This window comes from Mya arenaria, chromosome 17 (genome assembly GCF_026914265.1).
Source record: "Mya arenaria isolate MELC-2E11 chromosome 17, ASM2691426v1".
Lineage (NCBI taxonomy): Eukaryota > Metazoa > Mollusca > Bivalvia > Myida > Myidae > Mya > Mya arenaria.
The window spans coordinates 51,144,273-51,170,970 of NC_069138.1; the positions used below are offsets into that span (position 1 = coordinate 51,144,273).

The following is a 26,698-nucleotide window of genomic DNA, read 5'->3' on the forward strand; positions in this document are numbered from 1 at the left end:
ACTACACTACACTACACTACACTACACTATACTATACTATACTATACTATACTATACTATACTATACTATACTATACTATACTATACTATACTATACTATACTATACTACACTACACTACACTACACTACACTATACTATACTATACTATACTATATTATACTATACTATACTATACTTTACTATACTACACTACACTACACTACACTACACTACACTATACTATACTTTACTATGCTATAAATAAAGAATAACGTCTTCAGCAAATGTCGGGTTCACTTCGATAACTTATTACACTAGCAATACATTTGCGAGATGAAAGCAATGTTTATATATCCTCGTGTTTATTGGTTTATCAAATACGGTTATGAAATTAGCTAATTGTATTAAATAGTCCTCTTTGGATTTGTTTTTATTACCTACGAACACAATTGTAAAGAAGTAACATCACGCTAGTTCAATTGGCCCTTGGGCATAAACTGTTTATAAACAACTGTCTAGTGCAAGTAATGATTGGCTTCATAACTACGACAATAGTGCCTACTGATCTTGTACCATTATCCCATATATTTACTAGCGATTAGTGACGCTAGACCAGTTAATACGCAGTGTTTCTAACGAAAAATTCATTTTCACTCTATCATAAACGGACAATGAATAGTTGAACTGTCCTTGTGTCTGCTATACAAACTGTGACTTGATATTCAAAAAACACATAAGATGTGGTGTTTTCATCAAAAGTTAAAATTTTCAGTAGTAAAGCACACTAAAGGGATTCCCTCTATAAGTGATAGTAATTGAACCATAGTATCCGCTGAGACTCAGATTGACCCTTTATATTGATATACTTAGAGTATTATAACACATATATTGAAAGAAAAAGGAAAGGAAAGTGTAATTTGAAGCTCGATAACTGATGTCTTGTGACGATGATTTCGTAAACAATAACCATAAAATGTTATTAGGAAAAGACCTTCTTATAACTGCATTAAGTTTTTATTCATTAAGTTTTTATTCGCAAAAACACAGTCTATAAGCGTAATTTGTTGCAGGCAGAGCATTTATTTAATTAACTGCAGAATTTCAATATAAATATTTGATTATTTGTTAATTATAACAAAGGAATCAAATGCGTTCATGCAATTCTATTCAATAACAATTGATTGTCAGTACAAGTATGACCTTACTCAAGCGTGGGGCAGTTTAAATATAATTGAAAATATCATCTTTATAGTCATGCTTTCAATAATTACTATGTCTTCCTCATTTCAACTTTGTTGAAAAGAATGAATTTCCAATGGACAAGTCTGAACCAATCAAATATCGAGTTACCGAGGTGTGAGTTTAACAGAACAGAAAGCAGAATCGGCAGAATTTATTTTCAAATATGCAGCACCAAGGGATATTTAGTCTCGTAATTGTGGTCTTCATATTATCCAGGTAATACTTTTAAAATATATTGGTTTATTTTGTTGCTATTTAATTCACTTTGGTTTATCAAATATTACGACAAGTTTTAAAGCTGCACTCTTTCAGATTGAACATTTCGACAACTATTGTTTTTGTCTTGAACCGAGCCTCTATGCGAAATTGCATTGACACCAGTAACATAAGACTGCTGACAAAAATATCGCAGCTTTTCATAGTGGCACACATTTTTCATTTGATGTATATTTATTTTACATATATAACCTAAAGTGACTGTACTAAATAATATCGAAATCCTTTTCAGATGATACTTTGACTTATTCTCATGGCCTTTCAATACCAGCATGATATACTTCATGTGACAGAGCAAACGAATCCAACTTAGTGATTTCACAATGTCACATAGTTCCAGAAACATGAGTCCAAGTTCTAAAACAACCTTACAATATAACAGTATAGCATCAGTTTCATTTACGTCCACATCTTCATTTGAGATGTGCCGCCTACTATCAGATACTTTGTTTAAAACAAGCGGTTCTACAAAAGTCGCCATCCAACACTTTATTTCATTGTTTGTCATATTTTTGTAGTCTGGTAGATTTTCTTGGGCTGTGTCAATGTTTTCCAAATCAAAATATTGACATGCTGCTTCAACAATATATTCCCTGATGAATGAAACTGCTAAGTCTTTACAGCTATCATAATGATTTTTAACGTCTTTACCTTCAACATGTTTCCGCAAAAGTCTCACTTTCTGTGTATAGAGTGTAAATGGCTCTGTACAGTCCGCTTTGTAAAGTATGTCATTAAATGTTGCTAAAACAGTCATTTGAAGATAAAACTGTAGAAGATAGATTTTCAAACCTGTCAGAAGCAGTCAGGGTTGCTGCTCTTAGTCTTTTGCACCAGAAAACCTTTCTCCTGTGATCTGGTCACCCTCTATATGAATTTGAGGAACTTGGACTCCACAACCTTGATATGAGGTCTCGCATAAATCTTGGTACGTATCCAATATATCAACAACATCAGCATATTTCTGTTCATTTATAGCAGAATTTGAAGGGGTATGACTGTCTCCAACAATTCAAAATTTCTTGCCCTCTTGTATGGAATTGATCAGCTCAGTGTTAAAGCTGCCCGATATGGCTGACATTGTCTCCAACTTGCCAGAATGGCTAAGTGACATAGAACATAAAAACAAAAAATCACAAACAAGAGACATGGAAGAACAGCACAAAACTCCACAAACAGCACAGTGCAAACATATTATAAATAAAAATCAAGGTATGCTTATCAAGGATTGTTAGGTACCGCATTGGAACGGTCAGTAAAATGTAAAATTTCTGGGGGTCCATATTTAGTACAGTTATTTATTTTTTACATCTCTCAAGAGCACCAACAGTCACCTAAAAATATGTCAGTCCTAATTTTAGGACAACAAGTTTGGTGATAGGTGGTTGTATGTAAGTTTAATGTACAAAGCGGACACTGTGAAGACAATGTTTGCCAATTCAATGGTCGCTTCTCTTTAAAGACTGATGCTTAATAGGTGGTTATGAAACCTGACCGAGATATTCTGCCAATTCACATTCGGACAAAGTTTGGTGGCGATATGAAAAAGGCTTTTGAAGTTATTGTGTGGACATGGCCAATTTCTATAAATTAAGAGTGATTACTATTGAATGACTAGAGTGATATTGCTGGTTATTGAACTTGTCCAAGATGTTAAGCCAAAAATATTGATTGTTCTGACCAAGTTTGGTGACGATGGACAAAGGCTTATCATGTTATTGAATGGAAAAACATGCTGGACACCGCCCCTCCCCCCATGTATGTCGCATAGAACACTGTAATATATTCGTTTTATAAAACCAGGCGTATAAAAAGCGAATTAAGATTATGATTCTTTGCAAATACTCAACTAATATGATATCGACATATAGTCTTTTAAAAATAATAATCCTTTTTACATAATCTTTTTATTTCTATCGTTAAATTGATGCAACACAATTAACCATTCAAGCTACAGTCTATAATTGAACTGAACTCATTTTATAGTCAAGACTTTCGGTAAAATTAAATTAAATAAATAAATGACTCAAAGCTGCTTATAAATCCAAATCATATTCAATTATAAACATATGCATGGCATAAAGAGACATATTGAAGAGTTTGAATAGAAAAAGCCTTGGTCTGTCACATTACCCAAAATTAGGTTGATCCTTTAGACGATGATATCCTGTGGCTGAATTTCATTACCTGTTCAAAGTGAAGAGTAGAACTAGTAGTTGAATGGGAAAACATCAGCTATAACTTGGAACCTAACTGTAGGACGGACTTAAAAAATAAACAAGGGTTTCAACTATAACAAAAGCAATTGCATGCTGAACTTCACAATGTAACAATGAAAAAACTATTTATAAAATAGCAGGCTTAGAAACCTTGAAAAATGTCTTATGATATTATATACTTTTATATGTGGTGTGCATACATGTATACACTTTATATTTTTCAATTTGAAAGACAGTTGTCAAGTTCTCATTAAGTTTCATAAATTGTTTCCATATCAAATGGTTAAAAACTGGAGAATATATATTGCATATTAATGTTAGATAAATGAAATAGTAGGGTTCATATATGTTTGCATGTATGTATATAGGTATGTATGTATAGCACTATTACGCTTTGAGAATTTCTGTCAAAAACATTGTGGTAGTGGCTTATTTATAAGACAATTCATTATAACAGGAAACAAACATTTGAGGCCAAACATTAACTAAACTACTAGGCCTGCAACAATTCAGAAACAGTTTTGCATGCTACAAACCATACCTTTTGGTGAGTCTGTTCATTTGCAAGTGTAACTGCAACAACCTTTTTGACACTGGACATTTCACGGAACCTCTCTTTCATCGACATGCCATAAACTGTACCCAGCACTGGCACAACAGACTCTGTTGGGGCTAAATTTCCAGTTAGAAGTGCAACAGCAAGTAAAATTTCAGCAAGAAAAGTTTGCTTGTGTATCATTTCATCTATAATGTTGTCCCAACTGAAGGTTGCCAGATTTTAATATTGTTTTTGATTTAAAACACTGCTTCTGGTTGCACACTCTCTGGCCTCCATTTCTACATCATGCAGTACAAGGCACTTCAATTCCTCTGCTAGAGATGAGCTCATTATTCCTCTGGCAATTTGCCGAGGACTGCCTTTACCTGTTGCAAAATAAGTAACCACCTTTACAGTTTGTTCCACATTTAGACAACAGCTGATTTCCTTACAGGTTAACACATTCCAGGGGTCATGCAAGATTGCATTCGTAATAATAATTTTAAATGCCTTAAATCTGTTCTCTGCCATTATATTTCAATCAAACTAAGGCCTAAAAATATATTTGGTTTGAGTTACCCGACATACTTACGAAACAGGCACTGACCCTACTCTGTTTACTCTATACTTTATACAGAAGATTACTTTAACACCATTCTCCAATTATGAAAATGACGTTTCTATGTAAAGCCTTATAATTTTTTTTGAAAAAGCCCGCCTACTCTACTTGTTTTTGAAAACTAGTACCGTTGCCCTAACCAAACCATTGTGTTTGGCCTAAGTGTCTTAACATAAAAGGACCATTGACTACTGTGTGGGCGGGTACTTTCCACTGCAAGTGCTAGAAAACATCACCAAATCAAGTATTGCTTTAATAACATGTAATGGCAATAGCATTTAAATGTGGTTAATAATTGAGAACACATTTTGAACCAACTAGTGCAAAACTAAATCTCGTAATGAAAACATACAGTCTGATCATATCTATGTGATATTGTCGGTAATGACCAAACAGAGGAAAGTTCAATATATTTTATTAGCCCAATCTTTAATAAGTTTTTAAAAAAGTCAGTCTGATCTTGATTCTACTAGCCTTTAATGAATAAAAGGCTTAAAGCTTATAATGAATAATAATGACTTCGTTTATCTAACTTACAAAGCAACTCCATCAAATGAGCCTTTTCACCGTCCTTGAGCTCAGCATAATGTCGAAGTCCTCTAAATGCAGCCTTGTGAACAGACTCTGCACCCTTGCCAGTTTTATTTCTGTAGTAAGACAAAAAAAAAATTGGATTGTTTTTGAAAAATTGATTTTTCATAACAAGCAGAATACTAGACGTCAATAAGTCATTACCTTGTGCAATAAAACGTGAAAGATAAATTGATTGAATCAAAATCAGAAAAAAAAAAATTTCATTAATAAATGTATGTAAAAAATTGTTTTACAAATGGCACATACATGTAATAGTGAAAACTGAAGACTATTAAATGCATTTGCCATATTGTCTGGCTTTGAATAAGGGCTCATGTTCGTGGCCATCTGAATTAAGATATCCACACAAACATTCAATTCAAAGCCCACGTCATAACATCATGACATTTTTGTGTACATGTATTACGTCTATTTTTTTTAAATTTCTGCTAATTAAACATGAATTCATCTGTACATATTCAAATATATCACACAGTTTATATATTACAATATAAATTTACAAAGTATTCTCTTTTTGAAATATGAAATATTTATACACCTTATAATAAACATATACTCTATAATTTGTAGAGTCAACAGTAAAATGTTACACATACATTGACTAAGTGTTATCATTTTGGACCATTAAGCTAACTTTCTGATATATATATAAAAAGAAAGTCTACTTTTGAAAACATGTTCTACGTTCAGTTAAAGGTGTTGTTTAGCTTTGACAAGTTGGTGGTGGTTTTGAGCTTATTTATATTTGGGCAAGGTGCATTCAGCAAATGGTCCCAGAAAGAGTGTTAGTTATATCAGGTTTTTGGAGCATGTTGCCAAAACAAAATGTAACCCTGGTTGGATCTACAATGGTTTTTAAGGTGCACTGGTGTATAGCAATGTCACAGGTGACCCCCATTTAATTTCTCATTTTAAATAACAAAAATATTCTTACCGACCGCATTTGGAAAGAAATTCAATTAGTTTTTATATAAAAAAATAAATATGTTTAAATATGGTTTTAATTCTCCGATCCAAATACTCTGTAACTCTTAAATGCTGTCCAGGCTTCCTTTCTATTTGTATGATACCTATCATGTGCAAGGCTGTTGGTCCAAGATAAATATCATAAAAACAAAACTTCAAAGCCCAGCATTTTAGAATGACTATATGCATGTAAAACATCCAAAAACGATATGAATATCAGATCACAAAGTTGATGACAAAGTGATTCATTTTACCACTGTAAACAACAGCACAAGTGACGGGAATAATGATACTATAATGCACCAGTCATTTGTAACCACGCCCCCCCCCCCCCAGGTCCGGGGGTATACCGTTGATAGCCGGGAAAATGGGTCGCGTTTTAACCTTCCAGGTGGCCCCGCAGTGCCTGGTGAATGCGGTGGTTTTGTCGTCACGCCAAAAAAGCGAGGAATTGGCCTTACTTAGGGTCCCTGGAGTGCTTGGGCATTTGGCGGTGATTTTACCTGTAGGTCGTCCCCACATGGGCGATGATTTTACCCGGGCTTGGCTGGACCGAAAATCAAAGTCTCCGCTATTCCCCAGACATGGGGGGGGGGCGTGGTTATAATTGACTGGTGCATAACATTATAACTTATAACTAATGTAAGGGGCCACAAGCAATATATATTTTTGTTGAATATGTTTAACAGTTTTAAATAGATAACACCATCACTCACAGTATACCACCAATTTTAATTAAACTATGTATTTTATTGAAGTATAAACACATTGACATATCCATATTTCAATTATTGATGTCCTGTTTTGTATAACCTGATTTCAGTATCCGAAATACCTATATTCCGTTCATTGCTAACCAACACTACCTGACGATATACCTATATAAATAGACGGTCCACAAAATATATTTCACAATAAGATAAGAATACACAGGAGGCAGCCATTTGCAGCGTGCGGCAGGCCCGATAATGAAATGGTAAGGGCAGGTTACTCAGGCTAGTATATTGCTAACTTCTAAATTAAGTTTTACTACGGTGTAAGACAATCACATGACCATCAAATGTCAATGACGTCACTTTGAGGCAAAATCCACTATCAAACAATTAGAGCCACCAAAACAAATAGAATGTATGATCACACGACAAGACTGGAAGTCACATGGCGAATGAATAGGGAATACATTTTATTTTATTAAGTTTATTTACTGATATGAATCAACTGTCCTCTTATCGCTTTCTAACATGAACATGAACCTGAGAAAAACCTTAATAAAAAAGCTTCGTTTTGTTCTTTGTACATAGTAAATATCACCGCGATATAAGTAGGTTTAAATGCACACAATCTTATATTTGCTCATAGCATAATCTCTTAAATAATGTTAACGGGCGTACATATGACTTATTTTTTCGGTTCATACGTTGCCCTCTCTCGATACGTTATCATATTAGATTTTGAATATCGCAGTTTTGCTATTTTTATTTCATTGACTTCATAAATGCGTAATTGGTCATTCAATGATAGTAACTCAAAGCCATATACATACTGTTTGAGTCCAGTCTTAATCGACGTATTAAACACTTTATATATTTTGAAAAGATATGAAAAACTATCAAATAGAAAAGTTATCGTGTCATATTTCGATGTGTACTTTACAGTGACACTTAACATGATATCATCATTTAGACCCATACCTCTTCAACTGCTTCTGTTAGTGACGAACCAAACTCTACATTTTTGGAAAAGTCCTTACCAACATTCCTCAGTCCAACGAATTCTGGGCTTGTCCAACTAAATCTCATGTGTCTTCATATTTTACCAACCTTCAGTTCTTTTCAAATAAAAAATATATTCAATAAAGCGCTAGATGTAGCACTCTTATTTTTGTTTACACACAAAAAATATATATCAAAATCAGCTAGAAATAATGACAGAAGCGAGACCTTGTATAAGTTTATTTCATTCTTCTCAATTTTGCTTCCCTGCTTAACGTTCTTTATTCTAATTGCACGTTAACTTCCTCTTCCTCTTTCACCGCCTGTATATATATATATACAACTGAAGAAATACCATTATGCTATTGTATAAAAGCTGATCTTGGGTATAGATCAAGAAAAAATGTTCAAATTAAAGTACATCTTTACTGTTTGATCATTAACGTTAATATGTGTAAATACTGTCTCAGCTGATTGCTCTGACAATAAAGATATTTGTGAATGGATTAACTGGAATCCTTGGAATAAATGTTCTAGGACATGTGGGGGTGGAACCAGACAAAGATCGAGGAGTCTTTGCTGCAAAACTGGATTGTCCTTTGATGAGTGTTTAGATCAATGTGGACTCGTAAATACCGCCTCTGACTCGGAAACTTGTAATGGAATATGCTTTAATGGGGGTATATTCAGCTCAAGTTGTTCTTGTACAGACGCTTTCTATGGTTCTTGTTGTCAAACAGGTAAATGCTAGAGTAAATATCATACTATAATATAAATATATTTCTAGCGTAACGGATAAGCATTTCCGGTGAATTCAGCCGTGCTGGAAAACTCTATCCGGCACTCCATGCTTGATGAATAACGCGCTGTGACGCAATACGTTCATTTGTTTTATTAAACACTTTATGTTATTATGATGTTTCAATTAACGATTTCTATAAACATTTACTTTACAAAAAAATAGTTTCAACGCTAAACAAAATAACCCTTTAAAGACGTTATATTGAAGGAACGTCTTGACGTACGCAGTGAATACAAATTACTGCTCGTCATGACCCCAGTAAACATCATCATACTCGCATATTGGTTAAATATACAAAAAATCGTTTATCGATGTCTTTTAAAAAAGTAATTTAAGATCTGCTAGAAAAAAAATATCAATCATGTGTGTCTGATCCGGATAGAAAATTTCGACTCTCGGGCAAGCTGCGTAACCGGTAGCCCGGCAAGCCTCATGTTTATATTGTTAGCTGCGTGGCCTTCTATTATTATCAACTCGTTACAAAGTCCACACATTTTAAACAATTAAGTTGCATCGATAAAAAAAATGAAGATAATGCAAGTTCATTTAAACAAGTTTTCTAATAGTAAAGATACATTAGTTTGTTTATAGCGGTTATAACGATGAATCCTTGTTCGGTAGACATTGACTCTCTCGTTCAATAGACTTATTCGGTCAATACAAAATGTATTTAATCATTTGGCAATCAATAGTGTTTAGAGTTCAATCAACGACAATGAAAAGTTAATTAACCTGACTTTTAAGGAGGTACATTCTGGATAACAATGGGATTAGGAAAATGATCGATACTATTTGTATTGTCAATGCGTAGAAAACAAAGAGAACAAATTATAAGTGAACAAGAATGTGTTTATCTACAATACCTTGTATAGGTTAGAGTCTGTTAAGTAATTTTTCCGTGAATAAGTGACCTAAGGAAGCGGAGCCCCACAAAAATTGCATCAGCTTTGAAATTAATCCGTGCGCCTGTCAAAAGGAACGGTCAATCACTGCAAAGTAGTGTGACGTCATTTAAATCAGCGTTGACACTTACATCGAACCTTTTAATATGCCAACAGTAGGCTTGACTATATGATATATGCGCATGCCTATTTACTTATTCATGAAAAGTTGTCTTAAACAATCAGTAACCATTCTTCACAAATAAGAAACTGAACATGTTATAAATTTAGCGCCCCTGATTTGCTGACAATGTAGGGCAAACACTTAGTAATAGTTAGATGACATGAAGTGAATTCTCAATGATTAAGAATGGGCGGAGTGAGCGTAGCGAATTCACTTCATTTCATCTAACTGACTTAGAATACAACCTCATCGGCAGATATATTGCCCAGCAAAATCTGACGTGGGGAGTGTATCGAATGCTTGACAGTAGGCGGACTTTTTAACAATCGCGAAAGTTGAATTTCTTCATGATTAAGTCTACTGCTTAATGGTAGCCTTTTCTGCAAATTCATTGGCGTTAAATATCGGTTGTATTCTAATGTTCAACTGTGACAAGATTTTATTAAACAAAGAAAGAAAAGTCCCTCTGAGTAATCCTCAATGTGACAAATGTAGTTGACCAATGTATCACTTTAATTCATTTAGATATATGTTTAATTTTATATATATCATAAAGGTGTTTATTGTTCAGATTGTCCTGCATTAAGCGAGTGTAAACGCCGAAATTGCACAGCATCCTACAATGTCATCTGCAAAGAGTGTAACGATGACAATGTCTTCTTCAAGCGTTACAACAGAGACAAGGAGTGTCAGAGTAAGGAGATATACTTTGAAGAAAATACATCATGATATTGAAATTTGAATAATGTATATTATAATTGTTCCGTAGTTATGAACATTAGGTGTCTATTGCCACCATGTGTTATCTTATAATACGTGAGTATAATACAAAATTAGGTACGAATCTCCTCTTGTCTTGGTTTTATATATGTGACTTTTTGGTTATTTATTTAAAAAGTTATAATGTTATTGTACATTTATTTCTATATAGATGATTGTAACACATATGATTCAGTTAAATAAAAATATATATTTTAGGAATGTGTTCCTGGAACAACCACTATTGTTGGCCTGGAAGCTGCAGCGCAGGTGGTCTTAAAAAAGATTGCACATGCGCAACGGGGTTAAGAAAGATTTCAACAGATGGAGAAACGTCATGTCAACCAACTAAGGCACCATCAATATTAATTTGTGACACTGTTGCTATCGGTCCAAACGGTGAAAAGAAGAGAGCAATGTCATCGACCTCTTCCACCGCGTGTCAGTATTTACAAGATATGTATGGCAACTATCAACCGTCTGTATTGGAATTTGGTTTGGTCACGGCATATACAATTTATATTTCCAGATCTTCGCGTCCGTCCTTTATTGTTGAACAGAACTTTGGTATAACGGACACAACAATATATATCAAACGCCAGTCTGTGTCAGGTATGTTTTCACAATTGCTTAGTTCCAAAATATCGTTTACACAAATGTATTCATAGCCTTTCTTGATGATCACATTGAGTCATCGCAAGAATATATATTTATATTTAATTTGGTTATATTTTAACTACGGCTGTGTTTTTACACATTTGCTATATATTTTATTTAGGAGCATTCGCTACTTTATCAACAGAAAGGCAACTTGCTGACATAGATTCGAGTCAGTCCGTTATTAGTGCGCATCGAGATTTAGGCAATTTGACTGTTACTGCAAGTACCTACAAACTGACAAATGGCGAGGCGTAAGTAAATTATTTATGATAAGTCAATCCACTTTCAACATATCTCTATTGGAAGAAGTTCTAAGATAAAAATATTATTATTTTAATATTTCAAACAGATTATGTTTGGAGTTCGAAGCTAAAGGTGGTGGATATTTAAAAGCAAAGGATACTAGAACGAAAACCCATAATCTCAATGCTACGTCTTATCACAAAACTAAAGAACAACGAAAAGTTTGCTATCGTTATGACAGTCAACTACCTGAACACTGTTCAAAACAGTACATGTGCACTTATGAGCCTTTGCAACTTAATGAAAGGATAACACGGTCTTCCGTCCACAATGTTAAGTTTAACGGTTGGATGGATCCTGTCCCTCCAGGAGGAGAGCCGCGCACCGCTTCATCCATTGAGAGCTACGAAATTCGGGTAAATGAAGTTTTGCCATCGAAAGGGACACTTAAGGTAGATTACACAACCAACATTTTAAGTACAAAGGTTAACCATACAGTCAAAAACATGGATCTTAATCTTACTTCAGACACACCAAGGCTCTTTTGTTTAACACTGGAGGTGAAGGATGTTGCAGACAATGTTCGACAGTGTCGCCGTTTTATTCTCTACGACAACACTTCGTCCATTAAAGTGTGGAATGAAAAACCTTTCAGATTTACATTTGCTTCACCTGCTACAAATTACACTTGGCAAAACGATCACAACGATATATGCATAAGCTGGAAAGATTACTTTTACAACGATTTCTACATACATAATAAATTACTCAATCCTATTGAGTCCGACCCGCACGGTCTTATAACAGGCTCATACGATCAAATAACTGGAGAAATACCTATCTCCGGGACATCAAATGTATATGGTATTATTGCATACTATGTTTCGTGGAGCCTGAATAATGGTTCATTCCCGGCAGATATACCCGCCCCTACCTTCACAAATCAATCATTTTGCAAGGATTTGAATGTTAAAGACGGTGATACATACACACTGAATGTAAAGGCAATTGATATAGCTGGACATACTCTAAGCGATAACCGAACTGTATTCATTGATCGCTCAGCACCACATCTCAGCGATATTTGGCTTGAGAAAGATGGATACGAAATGTTGTTTGTACATAGTAGCACGGATCTGTCAAAGATGAAAATAACGTTCCATGCCCTAGACAAACACAGTGGAATTTCATCTGTCGCTTGGATATTTGGTAGTGCAAAGTCCGACAAAGAGCTTGTATCATGGCAAATTGGTGGTCAAAAGGTTACGGTGAGTAGCTTTTAATGATTAACGAACGTAATAAATAAATGCAGAAAAAACATCGTTATCTAATTAGCTGTTACTGTTAAGTCCATGTGTCATTTAAGACTTAAGATGTTTAATATTCAATACCAATTGCATCTGATTTAATTTGCATCGAAACGAAATTGTCCTGTTTGTCAATTGCCAAAATAGTGCCATTACTTCTTATTTCAGGAAATATGTTATAGCGATAATAAGGATAATAAGTGCTATTGTCCCCAGATTGGTCACTGTGAAGTTTTTAAGTACTATGTCGACCTAGCGGAATACATGAAAGATCACAAGATCATCGGTGAACAGAATAAAGAATACTTTTTCAATATATCTGTCAAGAACACTGCAGGACTGATAAGTGAAAAAGGGATTACCATAGTAGTAGACGAAACTCCGCCACAATTTGGAAATGTGTCCATAGAACAATCGAACTCAAATGGTAATTCCGATTTCATATAATATAAAAAATGTTATAAAAAAGTTTTACGGACATATTATGATTCACGTTAAAACGATCAATACTACATACCTGAATTGAAGTTGAAGATCTATCTTTCAGATGTTTGGTTTTGTTAGCAAATTTATCGTTCGTTTATCTCAATTATCAAGTGTAATGAATTCTTAAAATTCTCTTATTCAGTTACCAATGATACGGAGCGATATATAGTTGCACACTGGTAAGGATTTTCTGATCCGGAGAGTGGAATTAGATCCTACCGTATAAGTGTAAATAGCCGATGTTTGATGAAGGGAGAAATGTACAGTTTCTCAAAAACTACAAAGTCGGCCTTGATTTTTGAGCTTTCATTTAACGAAACTTCGAAAGTAATGCTCGACAATTTCACCTGTACACCTTATATCACTGTCATTGCAATAAACAACGCTCTTCTGTCGTCGTCGGCCATTTGCATCGAAGGAATTACACAGCCAGACAGAGACAGTTGTACAAGTAAGTTTTGACTTCTTAATGGAAACCAACGAAAAAGCAGATAACTTATGTTATCAATGGTGTTGACATTTTAAACGAAATAGTTAACATTTTAAACTGAATTTCAGATTGGTAAACAAAATATAATAGTTTATTTCTGAAAAATGACAATATGTTTACCTGACACAAGAATGCAACAGTTCACTAGTATACAAATTACGTGTATATTTTAGTAGTAAGTGTTGCTTTTTTACTCCATGCAGCAGTCATCCATGAAGAAGATAAGACTGTGTTGGCAGTTTCGCTTTCTGTTTCTGGAGCAATAGCTGTTATTATAGGAGCGGGGGTTGTTGTTGTTTATCATGTGATGAAAAGGTGAGTTAGCCTGAACTGATTTTAATATGGTGAATTCATTTTGCATTGCTTGCATTCGTTTTGTTTGATAAGTATATTTGTGGCACTAAACTTGTTATAAATTATTCCATGTGTCATGCCCTTGTTGTTTTACCTGATCAGCACATATGCATTCTTAAATTAATTCCGTTTAACATTTAAAGTTATATGTACGTTCTTTAATGCATTTGAAAAGTGTACTTTTTTTACAAAAACAAATTCAAGGTATTATTTTGAACATAACAGCATAATAATAAGTAAAATAGTTAAATATATTCTTTATACGATTGATTATCCAGGCGGCGGTCCAAGTCAGAGGCAAGAAAGGAGTTGCGCGTATCTCATCATAAAGGTATCGATATTATATTGGCTTTAAATAAAAAAAAAAATTGAAATAATGTTAACTTTTGGTTTCAAAGCAGTTTTGAATCTTGTAAAGATGTTTTTTGAAGATCAATGGATCATACTATGAAACTGTTTAATGTTAAAATTAAAATGGATTTTCATGTACACGTTCAAACATTTCTTAAATACACCGTTTTATACCGTTGACCGTTTTATACCGTTTTTGTTGTTCATTGAGGACCAGAAATTAATTATGACCCTAAAAAGGCGCTATATTTGGAATGACACCATATTTTGATTAAAGTATACCGGCAATTTGGCAACAACGGTCAGCTATAGTCTGTATCCCTAATATTATGAAGTACTTTATAAAGTGATTCAGTTTATAGTTCATAATTATTTCTTTAAGGTACACAAGCTGATAAAGCAGTTAAGTTACGCGCGAGTCTGTTTGACATTCCTGAATAAAAACCAGCACTGATGTCCATTAAAATTAGTTGTTAGAGAGTTTCTCTTGTGCAGATTAGCAAACCCATTAATGACCAAAAAAATGATAATATTTTTACTTTCAGAAAATGTTTCTTTCGAGAGGAATGAGCAAGAAAATGATATTGCTCACTTACCAGGGATTGAGGAAAAGCCATACGAGAATATCCCAAAATTAGAAGGAGAAAGAATTTCCTCCGTGGACAATGCAACATACATGAACCTTCAACTTAAACCGTCATGATTTCTCGAAAGATCAGCTTGTGGTTTTAAAACAAATTGAATTTAAGCTGAAGCTGCAATTATTATGGATGCTTTAACACTTATTTTGTTGTTGTGCTAATATCAATATGATAAAAAACACGTCTTGAAAAATGTCGAAGAATTTCTTTAAAATGTACAAGACAATGACATGAACCACAATGACTGAAATACGCTAACCGTACAAAATGATACATCCTTATCACCTTTTTACCAAAATTGCGTTATTAATATACTGTTTGTGTTACTACCTAGGCGACATATTTACCGCCTAGATCATACTTACTATACTACCCCATTTCTGCCTCTCGCGGACCAACGCATGACATACGGTAAAAATCCCGAATAAGATTATTGTCAAGACTGCCGTAGTTAAACAGACGACTCACCTCTAAACTTGTATCAATTCCCCTGGATAAATACAATATATTAACATCCTTAACAAGATTAATCCAATTTTGTCTATTGCAGGTGTTTATAGAAATACTTAATCATCCGAAATTATCTATAAAAAGGAAAAACTAAAGTTATCTATAAAAACTATATACTTTTCATGAAGCTGTTAAACAGTTATGACCGTGTGCTTAACTATAATACAAACCCACATATTGACATATTGAATTAACCTCTTTGATGTCCCCTGACGGACTAAAATCCCAGGAGCTAGCTACCTAGATGTGTGTCCATATATCTTACTGTATACAGTTTGAAGTCGAACCGTGATTTGTTAAACTTATTGACAATATCTCCTTCGTTGTAATGACCCGGCTTAAACAGGAGCGAGGCTTAATTGAATTTGCCTTTTTTTGTCCGCCCGTCAGCGACTCGGCCCGATTGGCATAAGCGCTTGTGTTGAACGCATGTAAGAAAAGATATGCATGATGTATGTGGCTGTCCCATGAAGTGCAGAATTATGGCAAATAACTTAGGTAATCAATAGCCTTTATATCAAACAGTCTTTTGAAGCACGAAACTCCAAAAGAATAATGGCCAGAGTCACACAGCTTTATATGATTGTTAAACAAGCATTAGTATTTTGCTGATGCCTCAAGTAGAATTATAGTTATAACTGTTTAACTTCGAATCCGCATAAGAAGCATGCCCACTTATGTCACACCATCTCGATAAGTTGAGCTAGTCATGCCACTTATAAGGGTTAACCAGTTTTTAAACTGTCGTTCTATTACATGTATGGTTCAAGTGAGGTAGAATAAATTAACAATTGACGCGGCTAGTCCGAATGTGGTGTGAATTCTTCAGAAACGTTTGGGGTACTTAATAAATGTTATTAGATTGTCAGCGCTTGTTATACTAATATTAACACACAGGGACAAAGAAAATCACCTGAGATAACAGAACCGGTTTTCGTCAGTATAACATGTGCGTGCAATTTTAAAACTTAGATGTGCAATAAATATGCTTTGATTTTGAGTATCTGTTTGAATAAAGTTTAAGGTAAAACACAATTACTGATTTATTTAAATCAATTTGAAGAGGCATATTATTAATGAATGTACTTAGTGAACAAGTGTTATTCATATTTTACAAGATACAGAATTTCCTTCGTAAATAATATCAAGTGTGTTTAAGTACTTCCTCAATTTCAATAGTTGACACGTTGTTACAAGTGCATTCTAAACTTATATTTCATGCAACTTATAAGGGTCGTTTATTTATAACGATGTGAATGTCGATGTCTTAGAAACAATCGGGTTCCTTGAAAGTAATAATTATATAACGTGTTGGTCTTGGTTTTACTTCTGGAACATAAAATGTCACATATGGTGAATACTGATTTTGTCGTTACTTTACGATGACGCTTATAGACAAACAAAAAAGTGCTTTTGCGTTCCACATACTATCTTAACCACTGGAAACAGTAATAGCACGCTTGACATGAAACATGTTAGGGAACGTTTATGAAATTAATTAAATAGCAAATAAACAAAAAACAAATACATCAATTTCGATTTAGCAACGAATCGGCTTTCATGCGCCTGGTTAAATTATAAATTATTAATATTCCATCTAATGGCGTTTTGTCCTTTGAATCACTTATTTTTGCAGGTAATTGAATCTGTGGTATTTCAAACCGTATGGCGCTAAATATTGTGTAGAATGGAATAGAAATCTTTATACCAGTGTATATGATTATGGAATACTTCAACGACTTGGCAAATAAAAAAAAGTTGAAACATCTTAATGTATCGCATATAATTGTTTATGTTTTTACAATGGCAATCAGCAAGCGAATGTTGCATGCCTTGATCAAAATGCCGCCTTTGACACAATTTCCATATAAGATGTAGTGCATGATAGATAATGTTTATGGATACCCTACACGTTGGCACGTTGAAATTAATGTCGATGAATCTAACGTCATTGTATTTACACAATTCCACCTAGTCCCGCAAATATGCATTATGTATGGGAACCAATGAATGGCACAGGTTACACCAATAACGCACCTAGGCATTTCCCAAGAGGGCAGTCTTAAATTACTTACATACATTTCAGAGTGTTTACAGAAAGCTAAAAAAAGACTTTCTATTCAATGGTAGGGTGTCGTTCCTTTCGACATAAATCCGTTAGTCTCTACAGAAAAAAAAGTCAGTTGCTCTTAATGGCTCCGAATTTTATGACTTACGCTGACACTTTAGTTATAAACCGTCTCCAGCACTTCGTAGCCAAGATAAAACAACGGTGGCCTACTTCTACCAAATCCGATACAGGACAGAACTATTCTTAGAACTGTTTCCTTATTTAATTCACATAAACTGCTTAAATGAAATGCGTATAAATTACATTGCCGAAAAACCTTCACATTTGTTTTGTAAAGGAAAACCTGTAGGTGCCATATATAATGTATAATTATCATAAATAGTATTCCCTTAAACATAATATCCTCCTTTCAGTTATTTAATAAGCAATACATGTATACTATTAGATGTGTTATTTAAATCTTACTGTTGGCCCATTATTACACAATCTGGATTACAAAATTCACTCTGGCTTCAGTATATTTTTAGTTTTTGCACTTTGTTTTTGATCATTGGTATCCTTTGTCGGAAGGCGAAGTTAGTACTGTTTTTAATTCGATGGGGATATGGCAGGCTTTGACTGCTCTTGATTGTTCTATATTGATCATTGCTAGAGCACTTCACATACTACAAATTTATTTCCATTTCTTCTTTATCGGAGGATGTAAAGATTTGATTAATTGAGACGAAACTTTAACCCAATACATCACAACGAACTAGAGGCTCGTAATGAAGTCGACTGTTATTCCCTCCGCCTGTTTTGCTATATTGATGGCCAATAATGCTCCAGTTATAAAACGCTTGATTTGGAAGCATCGTTTTATTAGTGGAATTCTTATATATGTTTCATCTATTTCTTTTTTTCAGTGCACCGATATTGTGATTTATTACACTAGAGACATGCTAAATTTGAACATTTTCTAAGTAGGTGTAATTGAAATGGTTATTGGTCAATAAGTTATTCAAGTTGGTGCAGACCTGAAGATGTGGCCTGTTCATTTTAGAAAACTACTTTCCTCTTACCATTAGTTTGAGTAGCCAAATGCAACAGTCCTACTTTATCCAGCAACTGCTAAGAATAAACACTATCTGGATTTTTCAATCAACATAGAGTATCTTTTTCCAGACTTGTTATAGATTCATAGGTCACGTAGACAATTTAAGTGAATACTCATACCAATTGAGCATATGGGAGAGTTAGAAATATCAAGAAACGAATTAGATAATTTGCCTGCCGAATTGTTCCAGTATGGCAAACCATCGAATGTTTTGAAATTAAAATTAAATTGCTAATTGTTTTTTTGTTGTTTTTTTCAGTTTTAAATTTAGTTTTTATTATTCCTGTCTACTTGGCAGAAAATGTAAATATCCTGCATATTATAAATCAATTTCTTTTAGTATTTTTGTGGCAAATCCTTGATGAATTATTCATTTTACCATTTTCATATGTTTGAACTGTGGTGTTAGTGTGTTTGAGTTAGTCTTATTGCACTATTTGGTTTTATTGTATGAGTATTGAATACATTCTCATTTTTAATCTTGCATTGCGTCCTTTTCATCATAAACAATTTAAGTTTGCATGCGTATTGAATGTGGATTAGTTTTGCGTTTTCTTTGAAATAGGAGTGGAAATTTCGGGAAGCGCTAGCAGGAAAATGTGTGTGATGTATTAAAAACAAAGAGCATTACAAAAGCGCATTGATTATCACCAATACGTTTTACATACCTGACTTTAATCATTAAACCAAATTGAACAGAACAAAAATGTATTGTATGAGCATAAATTATATTTTTGTTTCATGTAACGAGGCTTCTAACAAAAGTTGCAAAATTTCCACGACTGGTTTTGACTCTTTCCAATTCAATCATCATTATCATTATTTCTTTTCATTTGTTTTTTTTTTATAATTTGAAATTCCGAAACCTAAACAAACATTAGCAACGTGTATGCTTAATTCATTTCTTTATTTAATTTATACTGCACTATCTCAAATCAATACTATCTTGTTTTAAGGTATTTCTGTCTTTCCCCTTTCAGTATTCAGTTTTGAATCAGTTAAATGATTAATGTATGAGCTTTGTATTTTTTATAATTATGAAAAAAGAGATTATTTAGCTTGAACACTTCTTATAAACATTCTGACTTTTTGCGAAAAAAATAACGAACACTGTTAAATCGTGACTTCAAATTACCTACAAAAAACTTCAATATTTATATTTCAATGTTAACAACTTTTGCTCTCATGTTTGCTTAAATTACCTGTAATTTACAAAGGGTGTGTATATTACACGTTAACCCACATTAACACGTATGTGGTCTTCTGTCTGTGTTATATAGTGGTAATAGTCCTGCCTACAGATTGAAAAGGCCTTATGTTTTCATTTCAATTTCCGGATCTGTTACTACATCAAAATTGCAGCTTTTGTGACCTTATTTAATCGTAAAAATACTTAATAAAATGAATCGAAGTCATACACCAAATAGTTTCATAATTTTAAACCTTAGCAAGAGCTATGCAAATACATCTTTAGCTTTATAGCTTTTAATCATTCGTTTGAATATGTACGTTCAGTGATTTAAAAATCAAACAGAAGACTTCCTTAACGTGCAAGCTTAAAACACATCATTATTGTGAAGGGCACTATTACAAAAGTTTGAGAAGTTACCTAATCGACTGAGAGATAAATATAAACTCCTTAAGAACACTTACAAGATTTGAATAGAATAAAGTGTTTTCGTGTTTAAAGTGTTCAAATAGTCTTGTAACAGATTGCAAACGTAATTTACTCATGTAGTTTTAAACAAGCTATGGTCTTCGTTTAAGTAGGGAATTTTCTAACCTCGAACATCAGGAAGTTAAGTTAAACATTGTTTGTTTCATGACATGACGAGTAGTTATTTGGATGAGACAAACTATGCACTTATTTACTTCTGTTCACCATTTATGGTGTTAGATCAGGTTTACAGCTTTTAATAATGACAGCTTACGTAGATGTACACTTTAATATTCATGCAGTGAAGTCTGTCTGTTTGAAAGTCATATAGAGAGCGACCGCACTGATAGTTTTAAGGGTAGCGTCATTTCGTCGACTCTAGCATGTCATTTGAAGAATTTGAAGGTACAGAATTTTCGCATTGGATACTATTCAAAACTTGTTTCTGTATGCTGGTTTTTCTAGTCTGTTTCTAGTCTGTTAGTATCACACATAGTTCAATTTTTGTCTTTTGCGTTTTGGTTTTCAAGATTATGATAGTAGTTTTTGTCACCTGGAGTTCATGTTTTAGATAAGATGATAAAATAATTATTTTGTAAAATATTCCTATAATTTTCATTTCTAAAATAAGGTATACCTTACATATTTAGGCCATCATGGCGTCCGAAATCGCCGCCAAAATAATGCAAGCAAAAACATAACAATTGGGTAATACATAATTGTGATATATGGTATGTATTACAATATTTCGACAATAATTACATTAGTTCTAACTGGTCTAAAGGTCAGTTAGTTAATATTGTATATGACATCCGCGCATTGTTGCCAAAGAGAGGGTTATATTGAGTTATATAACATTTTATCATTTTATTTATCATCCTGAGCCCATGAAATTCGACTGTAATATTCTTTTGACCAAACTACGCATGTCCTTCACACGGATCCATACTGTACACTTCCAAGTTACCAAAAATTTGCGTGTATTGGCGTTTTAGTCAAATTCGTGTGTATGTTTTGTTGGGTTAAGCTGTTTGGACTAACCAGAAACATAATTGTGTTTGTTAGATGTTGTTTTAAAACTAATGTGCACTGATAGCGGGAAATGCGCATAATTCGCATTAAGATCGTGTCACGTTTGAACAGAATTTTGATTTTTTTTTGGAAAAATGTGACATTCTCATTTTCTCCATCATGTGGCTCTGAATCATGCATGCTTATGTCTGTGACTGTGCTAACAACGATGATAAATTTCGGCGGTGTAATGCTTAGGCAGGGGTGAAACCAGTGCATAGCGTCAGAGAATACACAGTCCGAGACACGCTAACAAAATTGATAGTTTGAGGCGTTCCACTTACTTTAAACATGTGAACAACGAGGTAAAATTTTGAATTTCATGGCGCTCTTGTCAGCTTATTGGGCACTGTCCATTGAATAGATGCTTATTCGAATTTATCTTTATAATATGAAGTAATTGTGATATATTATTTAAAAAAATCTTTTTTGAATGATTTTCTACTCTTTGAGGAGCATACAACAAATGTACAATTCCCTTTTCCTAACAACTGTCCAAACCTCAGCCACATCTTCATTGGATATTGTGTTGTTACAACTAATCCTCGAAAGTTTACAAAACAACATGCATTAATACAAGTGTTAATAAGATATCGGATAATAAAATTTCAATCTGCCTCACAAATTTACAATACATGCAAGATTACAGATGTAAAATCGAAATAAAAACAAGTGCATTCTAGTACCTACTGTTTAGCATGTACAAGAAAAACGAGTTTGTCAACACACGTCCTGATATGCCGGCATTTTGTTATATTTATTCATGTTCAAGTTTAAACAAAGTTTATCTTACCTGTTATCATCCGATATATGTATTCATCCATATATAACTCTATTTGTTTTGGTCGCTAGCAAAAAACAAACAGATCTAAATCCGCCCCGAAAATACAGGCGAGCAAGCCCTGATTTAGCTTCGCCTCGACTGTTGATATATATCATTTAAGGCATTTAATGTAATTATTTTGCCTAATTCTGATGTAAGTCTTTCATGGTAATTCTGACAATGAAATTAAATTGTTAATGCTATTGTGTGTGTCATGAACTAGCAAAGTAATAGATTTTTGTGTTCAAACCTTCTGTTTTAGCGGTATTTTACAGCAAAACAGCGTCGAATATCCTTAAATATTCACAAATGTTCACACTGGTATGTCCTTGTTTTGGAAGCCAAGATTACTCACATTCGTGGGGCGTTCCGGTCTTGCTGGTGATGCTCTAGTTAACGTACTTTCATTTTGAAAACCATCCTTGAGTAGCTATATTATACGGCAGGTGATGATGTTTTTCATTTCAGTAAGTAATTTATCGTAACTGGAGAAAGATCACGCCTTTCAACTGTTTCACGTAGGAAATATTTCATTTCTAAATTTTCCAAATCATCGGTTCATAACGCCCCCATCTTGGATTTTTTATGGCTTGGATGTGGTAGCCGTATCTCATGATCTCTCTCCGGAATCGAACCCTGATTCCCCGTTACCCGTTATCACCATGGTAGGCATACCATCGAAAGTTGATAGGGCAGATACTTGAAAGATACGTCGCCGGCCCTAGGGCCGTGCGATCGGCACAAAGTTGTCCAGAGTCACCGTATTGAGCGCCGCCCGAGAGCGACGCATTGGTTTTGGGCTGTCGTGGATCCGAGTCCCTCCCCTAGTGGTTCGCGTGGATGGCTCCTTCGAGCGTCGACCGTGTAGTGCTTAGACACCAGTTCGGCGTTGGGCACCGGCGCTTTGCGAACGGCAGGCGGAGGCGCCCCAGATCCGGGGATGACTAGACGCCGGCGCGCCGAGCGAATACCGTTCTAACGGTCGCCGTCCGTGCTCCGGGTGAACCGGGCCGAACTCGCAGGACAAGTCGGGCTCGTTGAATAGACAAGAGACACCGCGGCCTACCGTCGCTTCTCGGGACCTGAGAAGGCTTCTTGCGTTCTAGCCTATCGCCACCGGTATGCCGACGAGGCTACTGTCGCCTGGGCGTGCTCGCTTTCGCGCTTGCTCGGGGCTTTGACGGCCGCAAGTGCTGCCAGTACCAAAGGCTTGGCGGAGTGGGTGCCTAGACCGGGGAGCTTTGTAACGGCGGGCTTCTGAAGGGCTGTAGCAGTTTCCGAAGAGACGAACCATCGGGGTCCGCTCAACGTCCGCGTCCTCGCCACCTGCCTGACTTGCTTCCCACACCCTCTCACATACATAGAAATGACACGTGGGTTGTGGTTCAGACCAGGCGAATGTACCACCCGAATCTGGGTCGATAACATCGACTTTAACTTTTTTTACACTTCTGCGCGCTGTCCGGGGTCTTGGCCGCCCTGCCCGCCTAGTACTATCGCTCCGTCCCCTAGCCCGGGAGGCCTCTGCTCGGCCGAGATCCCTTCCCGGGCTCACACCGGGCCTCTGTCTCCCTGCCGTCCTGCCTGCCTGCCTGCCGTGTACTATCACGTACTCCCCTAACCAGGGAGGCCTCTGCTCGCCGGCGAATCGCCGCGTCTACAGCAAGGGGACCAGGCCAAGACCAGGAGCTTTCCGACGGTACCTACCTACCGACGCATCCCCCAGCTCGCAGGCAGGCGTCCACCGCGAGAAGCCCGGCCGCCGAGCCTGTCTGCCTGCCGCGAGGCGAAGCCCGGCCGATAATGGCTATGACCGTGCTCGCCTCCCGCGAGCTTTCAGACGTCGTCCCCCACATAGCTATAGAATGACAACTTGGTTGTGGGTTGGGCACTTCGACTTTTACTTCTTTTTCTACACTTTTCAGCGCTGGCCGGGGCCTTCCCAGGCCGCGAGGAGCCTGGCCGCCGAGTTTGCTTGCCTGCCTGCCTATCTGCCTGCCTGCCTGCCTCTCTCGCCTTGAACAGCGCTTCTCGCCTTTCCTCGGCCGAGATACTACCTACCCGCGCTCCCGCCGGGTCTCTACGGGCCTGCCTGCCCAGTACTATCGCGCCGTCCCCTAGCCTGAGAGGCCTCTGCACGCCGGCGAATCCCCGCGTCTACAGCACGGGGGCCCGGCCAAGACCAGGAGCTTTCCGACGGTACCTACGGTAGCTCGCAGGCAGACGGCCACCGCGAGAAGCTGCCTGCCTGCCTGCCGCGAGGCGAAAAGCCCGGCCGACGCTTGGTAACGTGTCCGTGCTCGCCTCCCGCGAGCTTCCAGACGTCGTCCCCCATATAGCTATGGAATGACAAGTTGGTTGTGGGTCGGCCACTTCGACTTTAACTCTTTTTTTTACACTTTTCAGCGCTGACCGGGGCATTCCCAGATCGCGAGGAGCCCGGACGCCGAGCCTGCCTGCCTGCCTCTCTCGCCCTGGACAGCGCTTCTCGCCCTGGACAGCACTTCTCGCCCTGGACAGCGCTTCTCGCCTCTGCTCGGCCGAGATACAACCTACCCGGGCTCACTCCGGTTCTCGGCAGGACAGCCTGCCTGTCTGCCTGGTACTACAGCGTTGTCCCGTAGCCCGTTACACCGCTGCTCGAATGCGAATCGCCGCGTCGACAGCACGGGGACCCGGCCAAGACCAGTAGCATGCCAGCGGTACCTGGAACGTCGAGATCGGCCAGGGCGTCCCGGAGATACACGCGGACGAAGACCGAGCATTCGCCAAGCGCGCCCTTCGGCGAGCCATTCTAGGCCAACATTTTGGGCAAACCCCCAACATTGCCCAATATTCCACATCTTCGCCCAATTGACCAATCATTTGGGCTTGCCCAATTTTGAATCAGTGTATCAGGGCCGGTTTTTTCTGATTATGGATAGCTGATTTCCAGAATTTTAACTGTAAGGCCATTTTACGTTAATTTTCGCATTTTCTTAAGGATTGATTCTTAATTTTTGCGTGTTCATGCAGTATGAACGCTCGGCCGCGATTTTGCATATCCATGAACCGTGGTAGCATTTTCCACTTTTATTTGTTTTTATGTTGTTTTTTTACTTAAAGGGTTCGAGAACATGTCTTTAAATTCAACAAAGCGAACAAAACGCGAGAGTATATATAAGTGGTAAGAGCACTTGTTGCCCTTGGTTTGTAAACTTCGCGTTCTTTTAATCATCCGCATACAAATAATTAGCAGAAAAATCATTTGGTAGTTACTTTAATACATATGGTGGCAATTATAATTTCCTTTGTAATATTATTGTTTTTATCACAAAAATTATCGATATATTTAAACTCCTGTTTAACAAATATGTCAAAATGTATATGAAAAACGTTCAGTTTAATAGGTACAAATAGCGTCAAAATATTATTATTTTGTTGTGTTTTCCATCAAATTGTAGTTTAATGATGTGCAATTCTTTCGAATTGACACTTTAAGACGATTGTTCTTACTCTAAAAATGCATGACAATTTGACAAGTTCCAATCATTTACTGTATTAAAATGTTGTTTTCTAATCAATTTAAAATATTTTTCTTTAAAATGAGGGATACCATTTTATCATTCTCATGATGTAAAAATGCATTTCGACATTTTACCTGTCAAAACTTTTAAAACTTGACACATTTACAGTGTCATTTTATCAGTTGTTTGTGTACAATATTTAGCAAAAAGTAGATCGTTGTAACATCTCTGCGCACGGTGATTCATCAGCGTCCATTCAGAGCGTTGCTTTCTTGCAAAACTATAAGGATCACGAAAGGTCGACCGGTTCATGCAAAACGAACACAAGTTTTATCGCACAGAAAATCAAGTACGAAAGTAAATATTTAAAAATAAATCATAAAGAATCATTTTATACGCATTATATACAGGCACGCTATAAGAATAAACATATTTCAGGTTGCAAAGAAATATTTGCAAGTAAATACACTTTTTTGTTTCAAAGAAAATCGTTTAAAACAGTGCCAGTTGCCAATATTTCAACGATTGTTTTGCTGTAGCCGCGACATTGTCACAATTTGCTGTAAATTCCTGCTTACTACATGTAACTTTTCGTCATTATTCATGCAAAAGCGTTATTAAAAATGCAAAAAAATGATTAATCCAACAACGTATTTCAT

General features: G+C 36.1%; 1 protein-coding gene across 1 annotated transcript; it reads left to right on the plus strand.

Moving 5' to 3' along the window:
• Positions 1–8,583: 8,583 nt before the first annotated feature.
• On the plus strand, positions 8,584–16,875 carry LOC128223855 (uncharacterized; the record flags this gene model as incomplete). Its single annotated transcript, XM_052933284.1, has 10 exons — positions 8,584–8,887; positions 10,586–10,708; positions 10,993–11,385; positions 11,552–11,684; positions 11,783–12,944; positions 13,152–13,410; positions 13,612–13,920; positions 14,163–14,274; positions 14,592–14,644; positions 15,210–16,875. Coding segments are annotated over 7 exons (2,415 nt in total), but the record flags the coding sequence as incomplete, so codon positions are not given.
• Between the last annotated feature and the right edge of the window lie 9,823 nt (positions 16,876–26,698).